Raw genomic sequence first — 24,031 nt, forward strand, 5'->3', positions numbered from 1 at the left:
TTTTTAAATTCCTCTTATTAGTTACAAGAATTAAGTCATTCACATTTCATATTTGGTTGCATATTTTTTGTTTAGAATAGAATAGATTTATAGAGATATATTAGAATAAATAATTTAACTAAAACGAAAATCTGTTGAGCGATTAAAATCTGTATATTGTGCAAGATTTAGGTCATAACGATTTCTCGAGTGGGAAACAATTCATGGAGCACTTGAATGTAGCATTAACGGGACTGCAAACAAAGTCATGTAGATGAGTTATAAGTAATAATACTTTTGCTCGCTCGTTAATCATTAACTAATGATCATTCATCCTCATATGTATTTTTATGTTCGATATAATTCATATTAAAATCAGATATAACACGTTGCCTCGGTGCTCTGTGCTACAACGCTAACGGACTTGTTTTCCCATCATGCTTTTCGGAAAGAGGGTTTGGAGGGGGGCCAGTTGTTTGCTAGCAACGGTTGCTGTGGATTTCTGTGAATGTCTACATTTATTATACAGGTTTGTTATTTGCATTTAATTAAGTTTAATCGGTGTGAAATATCGTGCGTATATGGGTTCTTTCAATGGAGGCTGGATGTAATTGAAAATGTGTCTATTTATTACTTCCAGGACAGCAAGATTGTATACTACTACTAGCATGTAAATGATAAACAGTGAGTTGATCAACTTACATGATTAAAGTACACATGAACAAGAGACGTATCTTTCTGCATTAAAGTTATTTTTGAATGTTCAGTAGGAAAACTGGGCTTAAGTATGTTTATTTACACCAACTAGTTACTTTGTGGTGTAGTTTCATTACAGTATCACTATGTTAGCTTGCTAATAAACTAGCTACGTTACTGAAAGAAAGACAGTCTGATTATTGCCATTTTAAAAGACAGAGAATATTTGTGCTTACAGATTTAACAATGTCTGGCCTGACTATGGCTGACGAGACTGCTGGAGATATTCCAGTTCGAGACATCACTTTAAACCTTAACGGAGCAGGCATGTCGGTTTTAGAGAAAGGTAAATATCTTATAATCACACAGTATAATAGCTCCAGATGTGTGCCAACATGTGAGTGTGAGAAGGTGAAAGAGCAGAAAAACACACAAGATCTACCTTATCACAAAATCACACATCTGAGCGAATACTTTGATGGGTATTCAGCACTGTAAAGAAACTGTGTCATCATTTATTTTGCATCTTGGAACAAATCAAATATTCTGTAAATATAACTTTTGCCTGCATATAAGCAATGGTGTTTTTTTGCATCCTTATTCAACCGCTCACTTTCCACCCTATATCTGAAGCTAAGGATGCTCCACTAAAACTGTTTAGTGTTATTCGCAAGTACAGCATATGTCTGAAATTCTGTATGCAGAGTCGCTGCTTTCCCAAAATGCCAGAGCGAGGAAAGCTGTGGCGAAGATCAGCCGAGAGGATCTGGAGGACCGATATCTGCGCATGCAGGAGGAAAACCTCCTACTTAAACAGCACTCACACAAACAGGAGGACAAGATCAAAAGGCACACACACATTTTATTCTATTTTTTTATTTATTTACTTTTTACCTATCAGTCAGGGACTTGTCAGTTTGCTTTAGTTGACTAATTTGCTCTCTTTTTGACAAATTTGTGTGTGTGCTTGTGGGTATGTGTTGTGTTCAGGATGGCTACTAAACTGATCCGCTTGGTGAAAGACCGAAAGCATGTGGAGCAGGCTTCTTCATCAGGCCATGTCATAGCAGGTCGGAATGTTGAGATGGAGGAGATGATTGAGGAGCTGCAAGAGAAGATTCATGAACTGGAGAAGCAAAACGAGGGACTCAAGCAGCGTCTTCTCACAACAAAACAGCAAATTCAGACCCAGAGTCGTAGACCAACCCCCTACAGTCACATTCAATCCCGCATTAACTCAGGATTGCGCAGACCTCCGAACGACGCACCTGTATCACCTCAGCAGCCGATAACACAGAGAGGAGGTATTATACACATGCACTGACTGTAATCTGATGTATAGGGCATTTATACAGAAGTGATTGAAATGAGTGATGTTTTGTCAACAGGAACTAGACATGTGGAAGGGGAAATGAGCAGCAGACCCCCACAGGGGCTTTTACCTCGCTATGGACACAGTCTTCTGGATGAGGCTCGCTCAGAGATCCGTAATCTGTAAGTTCTACACGTTATCTGAATACTGAAAAAAGTATTGCACCTTTATATCCAGACCTCTGACATTGTGTGACAACTACAGACTTCTGTGATATTCAGATATTTAAAGTTGCTTATGAACTTTCAGACAGTTTGGAGAACCTTGAAGAAGACAGCAGGAGATCCTGCTTGTCTCACAACTGTTATGTTTTAAATTGTACATTTTGTGAAAAACTTGTGAATGTGAGCTGTAAGCACAGCAGATGAGTGCCACGGTTGAAGGATAATCATACCTAACAATGTTTTCACTAAAGAGAGCAAAAGGATTTAAAACAAATCTCTTTGACAACACAAAATAGCAGATTAATGCAATGCTCACACATACTGTGAATTGCAGCAGCATAGTGACCAAACACTATTCATTTTCTATTACAATTACCATTATGACCAGTGGAATTGATCTGTGGCAAAGAGCACATGTGCTGATAAACGCTATTGCTATAGCAACCAGTACCAGACTTCCACTGGTGATTTAGCAGCGATAAAAAATTACAGTATTTGTGAATGTATCTTAAAGGCAAGATAAAATATAGTGATAGAGAAGTGATTTCTTTACCATCGGAATAAGAAATTTACTTTTGGCTTCTTGTCTTTAAAGGGAAAATGTGATAGAAATGCAGAGGGCTCAGATGGAGGAGATGGAGAGATCAGCAGAAATGATGAGAGTGCAGCTACGGATTAAGGAGAGAGAATACGAGGAGTCTATCCTACAGCTAAGAGAGAATCAGACCACTGGACAGAGGTGCCTTCATATATTTTAATACACATAGTAAATTGTAATAGTAATACGCATAATAAAATAGTATTTAAAAAAAACATATATATATATATATATATATTAAATTGACACACTGAGATCTATTGTAAGCACACTGAATCTATTATCAGGTCAAACATTAAGGACAATGTGGAGATGATAAAGCTACAGAAACAACTGGCTGATAAAGGAAATTTGTTCACTGTGCTCGAGGGAAGATTCCTTCAACTACAAGAGGTAAGAGTGGAACATTAGGACTTTAGCAATGGGTGCAATTAAATAGTATTAGTATTATTGTTATAATTCAATTAAGACTTTACAGAGAATGTTTGGTTAAAAACACAAATGTGCACAATTTTACTCCAAATGCAGCTGATCAGCAGAGAGGTGTTTGACTGAAGCTTCATCTGTAATGCAAATTAATAGTATTTCGTGTATTTATTTTAATCAACCAAAACAACACAATCTTGCTTTCTTAGGTAAACCAGAGATAATTGGGACTGTATTATTATCATTTACATGAGCTCCAGATTCCTGGTACAATGCTGTGTTTAACCACCGGAGGCAGATATCTGACATCAAACATGTTCTGTCTGATGTTGGGCCCAGTTTGTAATTGAAAATGTGTTTAAATGATTTATTTTACTTATCTCTTTACCCTATGGTCTGCTTCTTCTTCTAAGAGATTACAAATTAAAATAGATATTTAAAAACTATAGGAAAAAATGTTAAGCTAATCGTAGGCTAATTAAAAAGACAGTTAAATGTCATTCGTTTGCACGGCGGTGCACAGTAGTGCTGCTCTTTCCCAGATTTGATCTTGAGCTCAGTTTACTGTGTTGAGTTTTGTATGTACTTCTTGCATCCATGTGGGTGTTCTTCAACATCCTAAAAACACAACAGTAGATAGATTAGCTTACTTGCACCTAGGGGTAAATGAGCGTGTGTATGGTGTCCAGAGGATGACTTGAGTCTGCCCACGGTGTATTCTTGCCTCAGGATAGGCTCCCAGTGATAGGCTCCTGATACACCCTGACCCTGACCAGGATAAAATGTTTACTGATGATGAATGAATGTAGTTTGTGGCCTTATCTCACCTGACTGTCTGAAATGCATACTTCATTGAGCTTGCAAAGAAATAATTGTTATCATGATGCTGCTTAAAAGAAGTTCATTTAGATATATATGCTTAATTCTCTCATGAATATTTACAGAGCCAGAAGACCCTGAAGGCTAGCCACGACACAGCGATGGCTAAAGTGGATGAGCTGACTGGGCAGCTGAAAGAAGAAAGGCTGAGGATTTTGGGCCTGGAGAATCAGTTACAAACTAAAGCACTGCAGGAGAGAAGGTCTTCAGAGGTATTGCTGAAAGCAATCATGTATTGGTGTATGAGGCTATCAGCAACTTAAAACTTATAACATGTACTTATATATTTGAGCCATTATTTCAGTAGAAGATTCTTTTTTTTAGTTGCTTGAGCAAATTCGGGATTTGGAGAAGGAGAAAGACTTGCTTAAAGAGAACTGTAACAAATTAATGAACACGTAAGTAAATAATCTTTAACAGAATATCAGGACTGAACAAAGTAGAAAGGCCATGGTTTAAAAGTTTGTCCTATTTTGTTTTTCAGCGCCATTGACGTTAGTCAGGAACAGAAGTGGAAGACCAGAGAGCAGCAGCTTAAACTGCAGATCGCTCAGTTGGAGATGGCGCTGAAATCTGACCTCGCTGATAAAAACCAAATCCTGGACAAGGTTAAGGCAGAGCGAGGTATACCAAACTGTGTATTTTTCATTTTCTTAGGAGTTTGTGTCCTTAAAAAAAGAAAAGAAATGCATTTCCAAAAGAAATCTCTTCATATTTTGAAAGATTCATATGAGAAGCTGATCAATGAGAATAAAGAACTTCAACGCAGCTATCTGGAACAGAAGCAACAGTTGGATGAAATAAAAGAGCGCATTAAGTTTTTTTCAAAGGTATGTGTGAAATATAGAAACAGTGTGGATCTGAGCATGCACGTTTGGTCTTTGTCTAATTATATTTTGCATTCTGATTTTGTAGGAGAGTGAAATAGATGCTGCTGAACTTAGTGAAGCGTTGATGCTCATTAAGGTAAGTAGTGATTACAGTCATACACTGTATAGCCAAAAGTTTGTTTTCATCTTACCATCATAGTCATATGCATAGTCATATAACAACCCCTATTCTTCTGGAAAAGCTTTCCGCTAGATCTCTAGAGCGTGGCTGTCAGTATTTGTTTCCATTTAGCCAACAAGAGTATTAGTGATGTCTGGTACTGATGTTGGGTGAGGAGGCCTGGCATGCAGTTCATCCCAAAGGTGTTTAGGGGTTCTTCTTGAGTTCTTCTACTCCAATATTCTCAAACCATGTGTTGAAGGAGCGTGGTTTTTGTGTACAGGGCATTGTGATGCTGGGCGATGTTTGGCCTTCATAGTTTTAGCGTAGAGAAATTGTAGACAAGCTACACATGCGTGTGCTTTCAGCTTTGTGAAAACAGTTTAGAGATGATCCGGTATGATGGTCAGGTGTACACAAACGTTTGGCTTTATAGGGTATGCTTATAACCACAGCATAATAATGGTATAATAATGGTGCATCTGTACTGTATCTAATAGTAGGCGATGCTTCATGTATATTTTGTATGAAGTTATATTCAGGAAGTGGTGAGGTAATTAGATTTACATAGCAAATTATGAAATGAATAACCATAAAATGAATGGAAATATCACCTGTTGCTAGGCAGCACATCAGTGAGGTGAATCAGAACACCTTTACTTTTAGTTTACACTGTATATGAAGATTTCATAGGTTTTTATGAACAGATATAAAGAGGTAAAGATTAAGGAATTTGTCAACAAAGATGTTACAGATCTTTAATAAAATGTTGAAACATTACAAACTTAAATAAAATCTATCTTTCAGGTGCGTAAGACACAGAAGAAGGGAGAGTTGGGTTTCCTGGAAAAAGTACAAGAAGAGGTTCACATAGATGCAGAACGTTCACTGAAAGAACTCCAGGCCACTTACGCTGAAACTGTCCAAGAGCTGGAAAAGACAAGAAACATGCTGATCATCCAGCACAAGATCAATAAAGACTACCAGGTATAACAACAATAAACACGAGACAGTAGTTATTCAGCTTTAAAATAAAAGTGCCAGTGTTTCCTATGTGGTTCATGCTCTGCCCCTATGGCCTAAGTGCTTTAAACTTTCAAGTTTTTGTTAAAAACCATGATGTTCAGGCTGAAGTCGAAGCAGTTACCCAAAGGATGAACGATCTGAAGCTGGACAATGAACTTAAACAGGAGAAACTTGCCCAGATCCTGGACATGAGAGCTGCAAAAATAAAGAAACTTGAAGGTTTGACTAGACTCAAAATACTTTACAGTGCTTCAGCTAATGCTTACAATAACTCCTAATATTCTTCTTTATTTATGTAGCCCAGTTAAAAGACATTGCCTATGGTACCAAGGCCCACGTCTTCCGTCCCGACATCACAGAAGATGATGTGACTGATGAGTTTGATGAAACAGTACACTTGGCTCGAGGAGAGAACCTTTTGGAGATCCACCTTGGCACTGCATGCTTCAGTCCTGAGACTCTGGACAGTCTGGGTGACAAAGACCCCTCCACTTTCTGCACTTATGCCTTTTACGACTTTGAGCTGCAGTCCACAGCTGTGGTGCGAGGGCAGCAACCAGTTTATAATTTCACCTCGCAGTACCTTGTGAAGGTGGACGATCTCTTACTGCACTATATTCACAGCAGCTCTATCACTGTGGAAGTACAGCTGGCCGAGGGCCTGACTTTCCACACCATCGCTGCAGGACAGATACGGCTGAGTCAGGTGCTGGAGAGGGACGGAAAAGTTTTTGGCACTTTACAGCTTGTAGGTTAGTTCAGAGAAATTCTGCATTTGCTGCATAACTCTAATCAATCAATCATGTGGAAGCAACAGAGTATATAAACCTGTACAGATACAGGTCAAGTACATTAGCTCATTTTCACATCCTGCATCAGAGTGATTGTGGCATGGCCAGAACAGTGTTCAAGGTTCCATGTGTTGAGTTCTGAGATGCCTTTCTGCTCAGTATGGTTGTACAGAATGGATATTTGAGCTATTGTAAACTTTATGTAATCTCAAACCACTTTGGGCAGCTAACATGCCTCATCAACATGGAGTTTATAAGAAACTGGTTGATTAGTATTTCACACCATTCTCTACAAACTGTTGTGCGTGAAAATCACGTTAGATCAGCAGCTTCTGAAATCCCTGATAACATTTTTTCTTATACTGATGTTTGATGTAAACATACTTCATGATTCTCTACATCGTGCCTCTGCTCCGTGATTGGGTAATTGAATGAATTTATATGTTTACACTTTATTATTAGTAAAGTGACTGAGTATATGCACAGTGCAGAGTAGATGGTGCAAAATCTCCAAGCTTGTAGTATGAAAGAGATTTTTCTGACTCCCCCTCTAGTGGTTACATCTGTGCATAGTTTTCTCATATACAATAATGCCTGTTTACCTAGAAACAATGTAACTGTGCTGCTTAAAGGTATATAATCGATGGCTTTATAAAGAGACCTAAAGTAAGCATAAATGTTAATTTTATAGTTAGGTACTAGTTTGCAGTCTACATGAAAACACTTTTAGAACATTAGGCCCATGTTTGTTGTAATTTGTCATGTACAATATACCAGCATCGGGGTTTAAACTCACAGAATGTGTTTTTGCATGCACTGGTTTAACTGGAATTGTCTTATAGGAGTTAGTGGTGAGATCCGAGTTTTTGGCACTTTGGACTACTGGCTTAGACTGAGGGTTCCTATGGAGCAAGCCATTCGTCTGTATAAGGAGAGAGTCAAAGCTGTAGGCTATATCAACACCAATGTTAAAGACCAGAGCCAGGTACTGATAGTACTTTCTTTAGTAATACAGCGAGTATTACTAAAGAAAGTGTGAAGTTGTGTTTCTACCTTGTGCCCAGTGTTACTGGTATATGCTCTGGATATTCATCATAATTTTGTTTAATCTTGAATTATAGTGTTTATCACTCTAGAACACTTCCAGATCATTTGTGTTACTGTATATCGAAGTTATTTCCGTGGCTCAAAGTTACTGAATTGCATTTTTGTTAGCTGTCTATCATGTAGGGTAATTAATAAGTAATTAATTTGTTCACACAGTTTCACTAGTTGTTGCTCACCGACATTTGTTTTCCCAGGCTTCAAGTACCCCTGCTTCCAGCTCTTCGTTTAAGGATGGAAGCCTGAACGAACTCTACATCACAATATGCTGTTGCAGTAAACTGAAATCCAGAGGACCTCATACACCCAGTCCATACATCATTTACAAATTCCACAACTTCCCTGACCATGATACACCGATCCTTTCCTCCACCAGTGAGCCACAGTTTGATGACCACATGACTTTTCCTCTGACCATGAACTCTGAACTTGATGCATATTTAAAGACAGAGGCTTTAACCCTCTTTGTGTTTGATGATTTGGATTCTGAGAATCCGCTCTACCTAGGCAAAGCCAACGTGCCGCTCATATCTCTGGCTCATGATAAGGCCATCACTGGTGAGGATTTTCTGTACAGTTCATATATACACTTCATTTCTTGGTATTTTTATTTTGCTTGTAATTCTGATAAGTTTATGTGTGATGTTGGTTTACCAGGTACATTTGAGCTAACAGACCCAGCTGGTCTGCCCAGTGGCTACATAGACGTGACTCTCAAATGGAAGTTTACGTACTTGCCTCCTTCTGGCTTGGCAGCAGCACCAGAGCAGGCCAAGTTTTTCACCAAAGAGGCTCAAATTAAGCTAGCAACTGATGAATCTGGAAATATTAATAGAAAGGACGTGAATGAAATTATTCCTGCTACGGTAAAGACTTAACCCATCCCATGAGCGTATAAGATGTCTCTATTTTTGCAAAAATACTGTGTATATTTCTTTTTTAAAAGAATGTGAAAGGCAATAACATTTGTTTGAAAGTTGTAAATAATTGATAAACTTTGTATCTGACTTAATATTTTAGACTCCTTTGCCGAAGCCCAGATCGCGTAACCTTACAAAACCAGCTACTAAAAAGGTTTCATTCTCAAATGTGACGGAGCCTGAAATCCAGGTAGGAGAAATCCAACCTAGCTTTTGTTCATAACATACCTACTTCTTAAATAACTGTTTTTTTATGTAAATATATAAGATATGGCAATTAGAGATTGTGTGTTATTAAATTCTCAGAAAGGAGGAAGTGCTCCCCCCTGTGGTGATCAAGAGAACAGGCTCTCTACTGTTACAAACAAGGTTTGTGCATGAGGGAATTTATAGATTTGGAAGAAAGTTATAGATTTTATTTCCCCCTACCTGCGTTCTGAAAAAAGTGTGTTGTATTGTTAGCAGAGTGTCCAAGTGGTCCAGGTGGGCCAGATCATTGAGGAAGATGATGAACAGTCTAATTTATCAGAGGGACAGGTGTTTGCAGGCAGCTCTCACTCTGCATCTGATGAGTCTGAGATCTCGGAGGAGCTGGAAGAGCCAGAAGATGGTGGGTCATATTTAGTGTCTGATTTGTTTAATATATGTGTGTGTGTGTGTGTGTGTGTGTGTGCGTGTGCGTGTGGGTGTGTGTATGTCTCGTTTCAGGATTGTTTGAGAAAAGAGGTATTGTTTTAGGGAATGAGACTCAAATTGTCTAATGCAGTCTTTAAACAATTCTAGGAGTGAAATGTGAGAACATCTAGTCTTTTTGCATCAGTCATGTTTTTGGCAATTGACAGGCTTTAGATGTGAAAAACGATAAGGCCATGTTTATCACACATTTTCCACATACATGAGATATGTTTATATCACAGCAGTTCTAATTCTGTTTTTCTAATTCTAATTCTAATACTTGTATTTCAGATAATGATAATGTCATGTGTATAAGATGCATATTTGGAGCTAACTTTAAAGAAATGTACTTGAAATGGCCTAATCATACGACGCATAATCGCCTGTAGGTTTATAGACAAGCATTTGTATGGTAGTGATATTCATGAATATTTAAGAAAAAAGAGTCTGATTCGCATTTCTTCACTGTCCCACTGTCTTATACCTATAATAATTGTGTTGTAATTACACCTACACTTGCTGTGGCAGTCCCCATCTCCCATGTTTCATTGATATAGTTCATTGATATACATTTGGCCTGAAGTGTGCTTTGGTGTTACCCACACTGGTCTATGTGGAGCTCATGGTATGGATTGAATGGATGGTCACTATGTGCTGCTCCTAGTGGGCTTAGTGTTCCCAAGTCCCTGGGTGGAAGGGAATGCATCAATCTCATACATGTGGAAGAAGACAGTTAGTTCTTTTCTCCAACGGACGGTGTGTCTCAGCATCAAAAAGTTGCATTTTTGTGCATTCTGTGTTTCAGAGGACACACAAATAAAGCATGTCCTGCAAAGACACATAAGGGGCATAGCAAATTGTCTTGCTTAAGGTGATCAAAAGTTTTATTCTCATAGAGACATTTTCATTACCTACAAAACACTACATGACACTATCCAGTTGTAAACAGTACATCTATCCTCTTAAGATTTGGGGACATTCATGGAGTCTTACATGTCAAATTTTAGTAAGGTTTGTCTGAATTTTAAAACTAGACAATTGAGCAAATCCACCTGCTGCTTGCACTTCTAATTCAAACAATGTCTGTGAAAACAGAAAAAGATAGTTTTATGTTTTTATGCTAATTTAATGTAAATTTGGATTTGTGTATGTTTTTATTGACTTGAAAAAATAATTGGCAGTTATTATTATGTGTCATAACTTAAGGTTCTAGAGAAACTGTTGGTTGGTGTAATTGTTTACATTTCTGTTGGTTCATAAACTCAAAAACACTGAACCCCAATTAAACTGTAGCAAATGTATGCAGAGTGCAAGTATTACATCACCACCAAAGGTTAAAAAAAATGTTGTACATGTTCTTTATTTCAGGCTATTAATTATCTGAATTATTAGGATACTAAACAGGATACGTCTCTGTTTCCGAATGCTAGGTGTATTTTCCCTGTATTTCTCAGTGTTTTTAATTTTTTCACAATGCTTGCAGTACAGTTCATTTATACAAGTCCCGCTTGAATTGTTGTAGATTAGGTCCCACATGCATTCTTGGAAAATCAATTGGGTTCTGGCTTTGTGGAAAATGCCCCTGCCCTGTTGTTTGCCAGGCCTTGGTGAGGGAAGACCTTCTTACAGCAATGTGAGAAGAAAAAATACCAAAAAAAACCCCAAACATAAATATTGCACAAGCTGTTTCCAATACTGTGAAACGTTGTCTCTTGGCAGCCAACAATATAATTGTTAATGCTGTTGACCTTGGCCAAGGAGGCTTTCTTTAAAAGTCCAACATGTCACTCTTATCTTCTGTTGGTCTATGGGGTAGTGTTGTTATTGGGGTAAGAGAGAAGGAGACTACACTAATGCTTTCAATCCTTTGCCAAATCACTTGTTTTTCTCTTCATGCTTTTCGACAGACATAGCTGTGGTGCTTTATAATGCAGTTGCTCTCATTCTTTCTTTAGACGTACAGCCAGCAGAATGCTCAGATCTGAACGAATCGATCCTTTCAGACAGCGACGACTGCATCGTGCCTGCCCAGTCTACTCCGGCCCGGAAACAGGTGTGTACTCCTATGTGATTCTGTTAAAGCATCAAGGTTATTTCACTTACATCCAGACTGTTTTTATCAGAAGCCTAAAGATTTTAACACAGAATAGGCTGAAACATGCTGACCTTCATACTGATAATGAGGCTCCAGCTGAGGGGAGAAACAACTTTCACTGATGTTGAAGTTAACTTCAGTTGTAGGAAGTAAAGTTGCAGGCTGTCAATGATAAAAAAAAAAAAAAACAAACAAACAAAAAAACAACATTTTTTGGGCACATTGCTTAAAGTTCTTCCTGTATATGGACCATGTTTGCTATAAAATGGTAATGAAATTATATGTACTTCTTCAAGTGGAGCTCACACTAAATGACTAATTATTTGTGAGTTAGTTTTTGAATAGTTTCAAATAATAATGGCAGTTTTATGGAATAACTCCGTAAGGCATCTTAGTGAATTAGTTTGCAATAATAAAAGTTCAACGGTATACAACATAAATACATTTATTAATATTAAACAGTAGCGTCATCTTTAGTTCGTTACTAAAAATCACTTAAGCTGATCAATTATTAGTAATCAATTGAAAATAATGACTTAATACTTGTCGATGTAAAGTTTATGTAGTTTATGTAAAACATACCTTTTTAAAATATGTATTCACAAGAGTTACAAACCATAATCATATGCATTAATACAATAACAGTATCTTCCAGTAACAGTTCCAGCATTTAGGAAAATGCTGTAATTATAATTTTGCTATCTGGATTTCAGCTGTGTTTTGTTTTAAATAATGTTTAAATATACATCACACATGTTACATTTGTTGCTTTATCAACGTTATTTTAATTAATTTTCTTGATCATAATCACAACTAATGCAAAACAATAAGGCTAGTAGAAAAAATTGTGAAAAATTGTAATTTACTATATGCCTCTCTTATATTGATAGAAAATTGATTAGAACAACAATAAAAAACAATAATAACAATAAAATAATAATAATAATAATAATAATAATAATAATAATAATAGCCAAAGTGCATTTTTATTTCATTAACTGAGAATTATTTGTGGTCTAATATTTCCAGATATAGGAGGCAAGATATTTATGAGTATTTGTTGTTATTAATTTAGTTTTTGGGGGGGTTTGTATGAGAGCTGTGTATTATTTGTAGTCATTTATTCGTTTATTTTAAAACTTGGCTTGTTTGCATGTTGTAGTCTTACACAAATATGTGCTGTGACTTATCATTCTGAATGAGATGTAAGAACTGGAACATCTTTATTTGAGTGATACTGGCAGCGTTATTCCGATCCCATAAGAGGTGTCAAATCACACAACCGACTGCCATAAAGTCACTCAACACTGTCTTCATCATCCAGTTGGAAGATTGGACAAGAGACAGAATGATAGGTGATGGAGAGAGTGCTGAAAGAATCTATATGATGAGACAGATGAGAGATCCAAAAAGACAGACAGCTTTTAAAGCAAACTCTCTTAACTGACAGTCTTCATGGTGAAGACTCTTTAAACTGATAACTAGACTTGGATACTTGATGGACTGACACAAGTCAGAGACAAATAGCTTCGGGTGAATCCATCATTACAACTCAGACAGTCCCTGTGGACAGTGTGTCATCTCTGTGAAAAAGATAATTGTGGCTATTATTCTTTATACTCTAAAAATGTTGGAAGATGATTCGCCATGTATAGAATATGAAGAGAGACTCTCTGCATTGAGATGGAACTCAATTGGAACTAGTATTATTATTTTTCATGTTAAATACTACTTATTGTTAATGCTGGTACTGCTGGAGTGGTGTGCAGGAATGGTATATAGTTTTGTTTTGTAGTATTAAAATAAAAAAAATTAAAAAAAAAAAGATTTTTTATATATATATATATATATATATATATATATATATATATATATATATATATATATATATATTATATATATATAATTTTTGAAGGCATGCACCTCCAGATCGTTCCCTCCTCAGAATGAGAGTGTTTTAAGCAACTAAACTAAAGTACTGTGCTGTGTTTCTTTGTCTTAGCCATCTGAGCGGATCCGTGTGGAGATTGTGTCTCTAAATCTGAAGCCAGACTCCAGAGTGTCTGCAGACTCTAGTGTGGTCAGGCTGTTTGTAGAGTATAATTTGCTGGACCTGCCTTCAGAGGAGACGCCACTGTCACTGCCCAAACCTCTGCCTGGACACAGCATCTACTACAACTACAGCCACGGTGTGCAACAGACCGCTGAACACACACACACACACACACACATACACACAACACAGCCTTTATTCTGACAAAATCTGAGCATGAGTGTGACCTAGGGTTAGTTAATATAATACTCTCAATATTTATACACCTTAGTTATTATAGACCTAATATATAAGGTTTATACTTAAGAGGCAGCCTAGTTGGAGCTTTATGCTTGCACTGTTTTATTTGGAGCAACATTTCACCAGTCAGTCTGTTCTTGAAACCTTAAAGGAGACATATATTCTAAAATGTTCAAGGTACTTTTACTGCAGATTTGTTTGTTAGTACTGTATTTCTGTATATCTTTGCTAATGTGTGTCATGCTAATGAGGAAAAAAAGCTTCTTTTCTCAATCAGGATTTTCCAGCAGCGTTAAATGTCATATTAATGAGAGATTAGACACAGAAGTAGAAGGAGACAGCAAACACTTGATGCAAAGTTTAGCAGAGATGCAACTTTATTAAATGGCATAGTGTGTAATGTAAGAAACCTGATTAAAGAGACAAAAGTCCACTCAGCATTTATCATGAAATAAAACTTTTGCACAATTAAATATATTGAATGCTAAATAACGGTAATTAAAAATATTACTATGCCAGTCATTCAGGTTGTATTTTTCCCTTATATTGTTGCTAATAGTCTATAATGAATAATTAACATTCTTCGCTGTGCTGACTGCTTGTATATTAGACAAAAAAAAAAAAATTATTTATTTATTTTTTATTTATTTACATTTTGTGTTTTGTGATTTGTGACTTGATTTATGAGGTTTCACCATGTTGAGTGTCGTTATTATAAGACTCTGTAACAGATTTAGCCTGGTTTTTGTGTTGACAGTGATCCATGTGGATGTGGAGAATAACCAGGCCAGACGTCACATGCTTAGAGCCGTACTGGAAGGAAGGAACAAAAAGCTAGAGAAGTATTAATCTTTTGCCTTTTTTTTTCTTCTTTGTGTAAAAGTTTTGCACTATTTCATCAGTATTTCATAGGAATTTCATCAGTATTTGTAAGTATTTTCTATTAATGAACTAATTCAAATATTAGTATTTAGTCTTTACTGTTCAGTCACTGGTTGTTTCAGCATTAGGTTCATGCTAGTGAGTGACCCACCTGAGGAAGAGGAGCAGGAGAAGGAGTGTGAGGATGTGGGTGTGGCCTATTTCCGCCTTTCTGACATTCTGAAGAAGCAGAGGGACATGATCGACATCAGCCTTGACAGTGAGTGTTTCAGTGTTGAGTTCTATACATTTTTATTCCATACATGGTTTTAATATACATGTTATTAGTGATGACTAATAATGTTATTAAACACGGCACACAGTTTTAAACATAAAAATGTGATAGTTAACAACAGAAATTCATTGTCAATGATGAAGATTTTTGTAAGATGATATTTATTTTAGATTTACGGAAGAAGCCTCCGGTATCAGTGCTTTTTTATAATTAGTACATTTCTTAATTTCATACATTGTTTTTTTTTTAATTTTTTTTTTTTATGTGCTGTCAGGAGGCGGTTGACAGAACATAAATTTGTAGTTATATATTGCAATAATGCAAGTGATATCAGGAATTAATTTGTCTTGCACATGTTCCACAACATTCAATTGAACTACAGTATAAATGGTTAAACAGCACAGTGTGCCGTTCATTACACAATGAAAATGTTTATAGCCTAAAAAATCAATTTGTTCTTACTTGCTTACTTATAATCACACGATTATTTCACCCACTTTGTTATGTGTGTAGTTGTGGATGTGCAGGACAGCACTGAAGTAGTGGGGACTCTGAAGGTGACTGTAGAAGCTCTGGAGGCTTTCAGGTCCATAATGGAGGATCCAGACCATGGTCAATCTAAGCTCCAGTCTGAAAGATAATTGCAGAGAGAAAGCAGTACACAGCCTGAGGAAGCAGCCAGAAGGCCTGATGTAAATAAATCAGGCGACTTTAGTGGGATTGTTTACACCGACAGAGCCTGGTCACATCTCGCATGTGCCGTGCATAAAACCAGTAGAAAATCAGTGATAAAATTGTCACACACAGAGAATCACCAGTCTGTGTTGTTTTTATCAAAGCACAGCAGGGAGCATGTTATGGTCACGTTTAGACATATTTATAGTTTCATTTAGTAAGGAAATTAGTAAAAAAAAAAGAAGTATGCTTCCTCCATGAAGAGGAAACAGACCTGATTTGTTTTGCATAATCCTCTAAAACAACAAAAGGCAATAATAACAGGCATAGCAAATTCCCTTCCAAATGAATACTATCAAAGGGCTTCATTCCCCCTACAGTGTGACATTCATTATGATATGAGTATTTCTCTGTGGGTCTAAAGCCTTTAGTGCTCAGTTTGATGTGCTGATGATGTTTAGCACATTAATAACCGCTTAATGAAAAGCCTGTTAAGTCTTATTAGCCACTGTGTGCCACACGGCTGTTTTTATATTGAAGAAGTGGAATGGAATCTAACTGAATTTAATGGGATTTAAGCCATCTCTTTAACATGCTAATGCCCATTTTCACGCACGTTGCCTCATGGAGTACATGCTCTCACTCTGCTGATGACTCTCCGATTCTGTGCTGGATTCATCTGGACTTCATTTGGACTTCACTTCTGACATTTTATTTAAGAGAATAGTATTATTTTTTGTACTGAGCACAAATAAAAATAGTCATATTTATTCAAACCGTCTTTCGCTACTGTTTCAGATGTTTTCCAGAATTAGAAATGTCAGTATTTATTAATGTATTTGATATTCATTAGCTCTTCATATGCAGTGTTATTTTATTAAAAGATGTTCTGTGTTACGTTTTGCTTCTTGGCTGTCACTGTTGGTCCATATGCACATATGTTTTTGTAGCAAGCAACTGTGTGATCAGAGCGTTTAACGGATTTGGCCTGCTGCACGGTAAGTCTGTCAGTCTAACTGATCCGTGGTATTGACTGACATGGTGTGTGAGTTCTTTATGTGTTTAGTCTGACCTCATCATTAGCTCTGCTCAGGAGCTGATCAATAGCATCGATCACTGCTGCCCGGCACTTCCCTTGAGACATTCACCTCCACCCTGAACACATGCAAATGACCCTGCCACCTGAAAAGGAATACAGAAAAAAAAATACACGAAGACGTGTCCCAAGTGGTCTCATTAGGCATTCAGGGCTAAGACGCGGGGCGGGTCACATTGTCATGTGCAGATGATTGGAGCACAGCCCTTTGACAGCTGTGACAGGCAGGTGGGTGGCCTCATGGCTCCTTCTCCTCTTTTGGCCCATCTGTCATTTTACACTCAGCTTTTTTGCCATTGAGTGGAAACTGTACACTACTAGTCCTCAATTAGGCATGTTAGCTACAAGAGGGAAATGTCACTTTCATGACAGGGATAACCCCTGATTCCACCAAGGCCACTTACTACAGCCAGATCCGAAATGAGCCTGGCCTGGGACTATTCACTGAAATAACAAGTCTGAGACAAGTGTCACTGTGCATTTAAACGGATTGTCTCTATACCACCTTCGCTAGCCTCATGTTTTCTCTCGTACATGATTTCATTCCATCTAAAAAAAAAAAACAAAAAAACAACAGAAGCTTCAAACTTCAAAATCTCACCTTATGTGTGTGAGTGATGATAAACATGAGTAGACCCAGTGCTCGGTGCGCAGTTTGAATGGCAGTGTTTCATGTCAGGACATTTGTTTATTTATTTATTTATTTTATTTCTTTTTTGCTCTTTAAAAGTGACGTGACATATGGCTAAGTATGGATTCATGAATTGGTAATGGTCTTATTTCAAACTATGACACGTGTGCCTAAGTAGACAGCATAGGAGTGCTTCACCGTGTTTCTGCAGGCAACAGGCCCACTGCGGGCAATGGTGCATGATGTTTGTCTTTCACTCCTGTCTTCTTAATCCGTCACCTCTGACCTCTGGTCCTGTATTTAGTGCTCGCCATGGTTTTGAGTGACTGCTCCCGCACCAGCCGCAGCGTTGCACTCGTCTAAGTGTGACTGGATGAAGCTCTTGCCTGTCTAGGGCTTTCATTACGCTGTGTGCGCCACTGCCTACCAGCCAGTACTTCCTCACTGCACTGTCAACCACATGATCAGGGGTGCATGAAGACGTGACCTTGATCTCTCGCTTTCGTATTGGAATATAGGGAGATTTTTTTCTTGCGCCAGGAAAAAAAAAATTTATTCAGATAAGATGCACTGAGGCAAATAGAGAAAGATGTCTAGGGTAAAGCTAGAGTAAACCTTACAACCCATAGTTTAACTGAGTGATGTACAGGAACCAAAATATTTAAAATACTGAGTGCTAAGAATGAACAAATAATTAGTCAAAAATGAGCTGTATTATGAAGTATGATTTGAGTCTGTCTTGTGAATAGCAGAGAATTCTCTTAATTTTAAAGTTCTAGAGGAAAGAATGCCAAGCAGCCAGTAGGTGGCGTGTGAACATTGCTCTTGTCATATTGCAGCCTACAATCTGTCTCACTCTCGCCACGACTCACTGATCCTGAGGCGTTAGAGCGGGAGATTTCTCCGTCATAGGGCACAGTGTAATCTCTTAACCTCTTGCCTAGTCAGCTTTCCTTCCCTGGGTGTCAGCCCTGTTACCTGCCCTGATATACCGTAATAATTAGCTAAAGAGTTCACTACCGGTGCCTTTTAGCTTAGCCTGCCCCTTATTTTTAAACTGTCTCTTTGCGTGACAGCTTTAACATTCCTTGGGTTAAGTAACTGACTCTTGGGTCACAGGCCTTCTGACCTCGTTTTTTGGCTGGCTCTGCATTAACAACACTTTAATATATGCACAGCATGTCACTTCCAAAATTACACGTTCAATTCAGCGCTGTCATGCTCTGTTTCACTGTTAAACTTTTACAGTTTTTAAGCTACTGTACAGACCGTTGTTCAAAGATTGACCGATCTGGTTCCTTGTGGAATATTTGTTTTCTTGAGCGTGTACGAGTGTGTGCTCGAGCACGCTTACATTTAGTTTGTCTCCTGTTGAGGATTTTGTTGTGACCTTCAGTCTGGCCAGGACAGCGCTTCTCAGAGCAGTGTTTAAGCGTATTGATTCCAGCTAACATAAAAATACACTTATTGAGAGGCTGTTAAAAGCATTAGCATCTTCCTGATAGCACTTACACTCCATAATGTCAGACTACTAAGAGTCATTGTGTGTTGAGCTTAAAAACTGTGAAGCACTGTCTCTTAATCAATGCTTTTCTCACTCTATATCCTTACTCACGTACTGTTCTTCTGAAGATAACCTCCTTAACACCCAATAACGTGTTCTACCTGAGAGAATCTTATTTGCAAAGAGGAATGGAATCAATAGTATTTTGCTACGTAGAAAAAAAAAGAACACTGAAGCACATTTATTTTGGATTGAGTGTTACATTTATGGTTTTTAATTGTGAATTATCGAATGGAGCCAAATCATTTTCTCTCCAATGGACCATCATCCGTGTATCCCCCTCAGATTGTAGGTGTGAGTGTGTGTGTATGGGAGAATAACCACTTTTAAGTGATGTATTAGCCAGGAACCAGAGCTCTGTGTTCTGTGCAGTTCCTTGAATCTCTCTCTCTCTCTCTCTCTCTCTCTCTCTCTCTCTCTCTCTCTCTCTCTCTCTCTCTCTCTCTCTCTCTCTCTCTCTCTCGCTCACTCACTCTCTCCCCCATGAATTTTCCCATCCTCTGTATTCTTTAGATACAGGCTAGACAAAGAGGTAGACAAATCAATCTTAATATTAATCATCTGTCCTCCTGACACAGCTTTACAAAAAGACGACCTTCGCCCCATCCACACTTAAATTACCTGCCCATTGTTTCTCCACCCGTGTAGCTACTGGCAATAATTTTCCAGCTCCACCTGGGTTGCTTAACCTGAGATTTACTCTTCAGTGATTGGTATGTGTGAGAGGTTTTTGTGTGTGATGAGAATGGGAATCCATTGCAATTTTCTTTTGCCAGTGGATTTGCATTAGTAAATATTTAAAAATGGATCTAACCGAGCAAAGCTTGTGACCTGTCATGTGCTATGGTGGCAGCAGGCTCACGTGTTTTGGGTATAGTCAGCTTGCTTGCTTGCTTGCTTGCTTGCTTGCTTGCTTTCTTTCTTTCTTTCTTTCTTTCTTTCTTTCTTTCTTTCTTTCTTTCTTTCTTTCTTTCTTTCTTTCTTTCTTTCTTTCTTTTGTCTAGATTTTGCTGTGTTTTCAGAGTCCTCCATGCATGTTCTTCTGTAGGAAATGGGAGCTTAAGAGCTTTTTGGTGTTATAAATGAACTTCAGTACATAGGCCGATAAATTAGGCCCAAAAGCTTGTATAATAGTTTATACTGTGTATATTATATCTTGCCTTAAATCCTGGCAGGTGTTGAATTTGGCAATGAACACCACTATAAAGAAAAATTAACCTGAAAATGCACTTACAGGCGTTATTTTTTTATTTATTTTCTATTAATGTTCTCCTTTTCTTTACAGGTATATTGTGTTTCTTTATTGCAGGTTAAGAAATAAGAGAAGGGTGGATCCATCAGTATCTTCTCAGTGCTGCTCAAGTAAAGTGCAAGTTAAGAATAAAATTGAATCATATTTAATACTAGACATTTCTTTATTATTTTATTTTCTTAAATCTCTTTCAGTTTTCTCGTACAGAATTCCCTTGTGAATGAATGACTAATAGTTAAGTGTTTTTTGAAGTGTCTAAGATGTTTACATGGGTGAATAAGTATTCCTTTTCACACCTTGGGAGAATAAGCTGAATAAATTTAGGAGTCCGGTGCCCTTTGGATTAGACATTAGATGTCATTGGTAAGACAGACTGTTCTACATTGTTAGTGATTAATTGAAAGTAGCGGACGTACACCTTGAGTAGTGTTTAATGCTCCAACGACCTTGTGGAAAGTAAAAGAAGCACATGGAAAATTACAGGACCTGTGTTTCAGCGAACATGGTGCTTTGGGTCCCCTGGAGCAACATACCTTAAAGCTATGCTCAAGTAGATAGTTCTTATATGTCTCAGTGCTTAAGGCCATTGCTTTCAGGATGCCTGAAGAGCTCACAGCAGCACTTGCACACCATCACAGGCCATCATCAGCTAATTCTTTGTGTATATATGTATAGATAGAGACATATAAAATATACACCAAAATGGTTTATGTCACTGATATTAACATACTGTGGTTTTCTCGAACATTCTTAGTTTTCTGTGTTTAACAAATGATGCTAATGTAATGTATGTAATGTAGTGTGATGTAATGATCATGTATACATCTATATATATGATGTGTGTGTGTGTGTTTGTGTGTATACACGTGTATATATATATATATATATATATATATATATATATATATATATATATATATATATATATAGAGAGAGAGAGAGAGAGAGAGAGAGAGAGTCTATATTTATATTGATTCTATATTTACATCCTGTAAAATGTTAACATATATTTTTTAATACATTTTTCCCTCATTTTCAGTGATCATTAGTTTTTAACATTTTTTAGGAGAGTAATACAGCATTACTGTTCTGCTTGCTGTTTGTTAGCAGATTCAAATATCATGTGATATTGGTAACCTGCTAATATGACAGGTACAGCATTCCTTTTTTTTAATTTTTTTTCTCCAGTTGCTTTTTTTCCACACACACACACACACACACACACACACACACACACACACACACACACACACACACACACACACACACACACACACACACACACACACACACACACACACACACCTGAGCTAGCTAATTGGGATGCCAGAAGGATATGGGAGCATTTTTAAATGACATGTATGTATATTCATAGATCCTGGCATTTTTAATGAAGCTGTAAAGCTGTAGACATCTTCCTGTGCCATTTTTGGTAGTTGGGCCTTGAAATGTTTATAAACAATGGGTTGTTTGGTTGTTCTTGTTCTGGTTTAAAATGACATTTTGGGTGTAATATAATACTTTCTCCTCTATCACTACATTTTATGAACACTATGTGTTTGCTGTTTAGCTGTTGGCAATTTCATTTTTTTCTCTTCTGACCCACACGTCTCCCTCTCTGTCCGTCTGCACATTCCTGAATCTCAGTAGCACTTCCTTCACATTTCTCACAGAACACAGTCAGGTTTGATGGTGGGGCTGCTATTGCCAGAGGTGCTGTAACGTTAGCCCAGTGCTTGTCGTTGTGTTTGTGTGCCCTGTCAGTTTTATGTGATCAGGTTGTTTCTGGGGCAGGTGTCAGGCAGGTAGTGTATATGAGAAGTTTACTAAGTAAATACTGTGATCTGTCTTCAAACTGCCAAAGACACTCTAAATCTACTGCCGTCTGAGCTTCTGTGTGATGGAGGGCCTCTGGCTCTGAGCTTAAATGGAGAAATCTTTTTCTCGATTTCTCTTGAGCATGTCATCTCTCTCTCTCTCTCTCTCTCTCTCTCTCTCTCTCTCTCTCTCTCTCTCTCTCTCTCTCTCTCTCTCTCTCTCACACACACACTCACACACACAGAATCGAGCACTGCATTGTGATTGTATTTATCCAGACAGTTAATTCTGTTACAAAGAATGCTGAGCACGCTAATTTAACATTTCTTTATGTATAACCTGATTTCTTGTCGACAAAGCGAAGACAACAAGAAATGAGATTTTACATGGTACCTTGCTTTAATAAACAAACAAGAGAAAGAACAAAAGACTTGCTTCACTTCAGGTCTACTCTCAGTGTGCAAATATGAACTGAGCACCATGATGAAAGCTGTTTTATTGCAAACATGTTATCACCCAATCTCAGACAGAGAAGATAATCCATAAAAAAGGATTAGAAAGCATGTCTGCTACAAATGCTTTTTCGAGTGTCTGCTGAAATATGTTAATGTATTCATTAATATTTCTATTTAATCTTGTTAATGATTCAGCCATGGAAACATATCAAATATAGTTTCTTTAATGCTGAAAGGTTGCTCATTGTTCTCATGATTGCGTTGATCCCATCTGTGTGTGCTGGTGTCTCTGGTGGAATGTGTTAATGATTTGATGGATTTGACAAGCGTACCACAAGTTTTCTCTTTACTTGGGTATGCACACAGTGAATGTGTGTGAAGTGGCATAGCAGAAGTGTGCAAGCTTAGTCCAGGTGTGTGTGTGTGTGTGTGTGTGTGTGTGTGTGTGTGTGTGTGTGTGTGTGTGTGTGTGTGTGTCTGTTTGTGTGGAGAGCTTTTTAGCCAAAGGCATGTTAAATGCAGTTGTGAATGATGTTCATTTACTTCCTAGCACATTATTCTGAATATTTTTGCTGCCCTATTAAATGAAACACCAAAGAGATCACATTCATTCATCACATCATTTTGTTTGTTTTATCCCTTTTCAGCTTTGCTCATATGGAAGTTAAAGTACTATATATATAACTGACAGGAACCACCTTCCCTACTGCCCCTTACTAGAATGTAGCTGTTACAGTGCATTTCTTAGCCTTAGATTTCAATTCAGCAGGGCATACATTTAGCAGGTCCTTATTAAATTTCTCTTAGATTACTCAGTTTTAAAGATTTCATTCACACAGTGCACCTGTAAATATTACCATTATGGTCTCGTCAATAAAAAAATCATTACTCGCAAAAGGTTTTATGAAACGGATCATGACCACTTGCTCCTTCTCTCCACTATGCAGTATGAACATAGTGTGCGTCATCCGCCGACTCCAATTTCCAATTTGACTCCAATTTAATGGCTCTTACCCACTTAGGAGTCTTTGCCTGTTCTATCTACTTCCATATGAGTGCGAATTACAGGATTAGTAAACAGGGTTGCTAATTAGAGACCTAAGAGTCAGACCAACAACATTCTTTTACTATCCAACAAAATACGTTGATTATTTGCACACTATTTTTGTATTAACCAGTATTTCTGTAGTTTCGCTTGGTTATGGCAGCTTGGACCATCATTTCGCATCTGTCCGAATGATTGATTAGACCTTTTGTTTCCATTTGGCCCTGAGGGCACAGAGTCAATATATCCATTATTTATGGCTGCTTTAGTGCTGTGAGGTCCCATCCTGCCCTGACTTCTACTTTCCTTCCTTTAGGACATTTACCTCTAC

At 37.6% G+C, this 24,031-nt stretch overlaps 1 protein-coding gene and 1 long non-coding RNA gene across 5 annotated transcripts; one reads left to right on the plus strand and one right to left on the minus strand.

Moving 5' to 3' along the window:
* The first annotated feature begins 207 nt into the window (after positions 1 to 207).
* rpgrip1l (RPGRIP1 like) lies at positions 208 to 16,615 on the plus strand. Of its 4 annotated transcripts, none has more exons than XM_027173222.2 (27): positions 216 to 508; positions 620 to 663; positions 914 to 1,021; positions 1,380 to 1,524; positions 1,666 to 1,979; positions 2,064 to 2,169; positions 2,807 to 2,950; positions 3,097 to 3,202; positions 4,180 to 4,326; positions 4,439 to 4,512; positions 4,599 to 4,738; positions 4,838 to 4,944; positions 5,030 to 5,080; positions 5,912 to 6,091; positions 6,232 to 6,349; positions 6,430 to 6,882; positions 7,764 to 7,906; positions 8,223 to 8,583; positions 8,683 to 8,891; positions 9,046 to 9,135; positions 9,252 to 9,314; positions 9,408 to 9,555; positions 11,576 to 11,673; positions 13,718 to 13,904; positions 14,766 to 14,850; positions 15,013 to 15,149; positions 15,678 to 16,615. In XM_027173222.2, exons 2-27 carry the CDS (start codon positions 654 to 656, stop codon positions 15,803 to 15,805), a joined length of 3,852 nt encoding a protein of 1,283 aa, XP_027029023.2. In that variant the 5' UTR covers positions 216 to 508; positions 620 to 653; the 3' UTR covers positions 15,806 to 16,615. The 4 variants fall into 4 exon arrangements, with proteins under 4 accessions (XP_027029026.1, XP_027029023.2, XP_027029024.2 ...); XM_027173223.2 differs by having other exon boundaries at positions 9,411 to 9,555; XM_027173224.2 differs by lacking the exon at positions 620 to 663.
* LOC125145787 lies at positions 10,965 to 12,077 on the minus strand. Its single transcript, XR_007144223.1, has 2 exons — positions 11,787 to 12,077; positions 10,965 to 11,693 (listed from the first exon to the last, which is right to left on the minus strand). It is a non-coding gene; the product is annotated as an uncharacterized LOC125145787 (long non-coding RNA).
* Positions 16,616 to 24,031: the final 7,416 nt, after the last annotated feature.

This window comes from Tachysurus fulvidraco, chromosome 10 (genome assembly GCF_022655615.1).
Source record: "Tachysurus fulvidraco isolate hzauxx_2018 chromosome 10, HZAU_PFXX_2.0, whole genome shotgun sequence".
In the NCBI taxonomy this organism is placed as follows: Eukaryota; Metazoa; Chordata; class Actinopteri; order Siluriformes; family Bagridae; genus Tachysurus; species Tachysurus fulvidraco.

Coding starts and splice junctions, on each gene's coding strand:
- rpgrip1l (XM_027173222.2), top strand. Junction 5,081..5,911: donor AAGCGTTGATGCTCATTAAG/GTAAGTAGTGAT, acceptor TCTATCTTTCAG/GTGCGTAAGACACAGAAGAA. Junction 6,350..6,429: donor AAAAATAAAGAAACTTGAAG/GTTTGACTAGAC, acceptor TTATTTATGTAG/CCCAGTTAAAAGACATTGCC.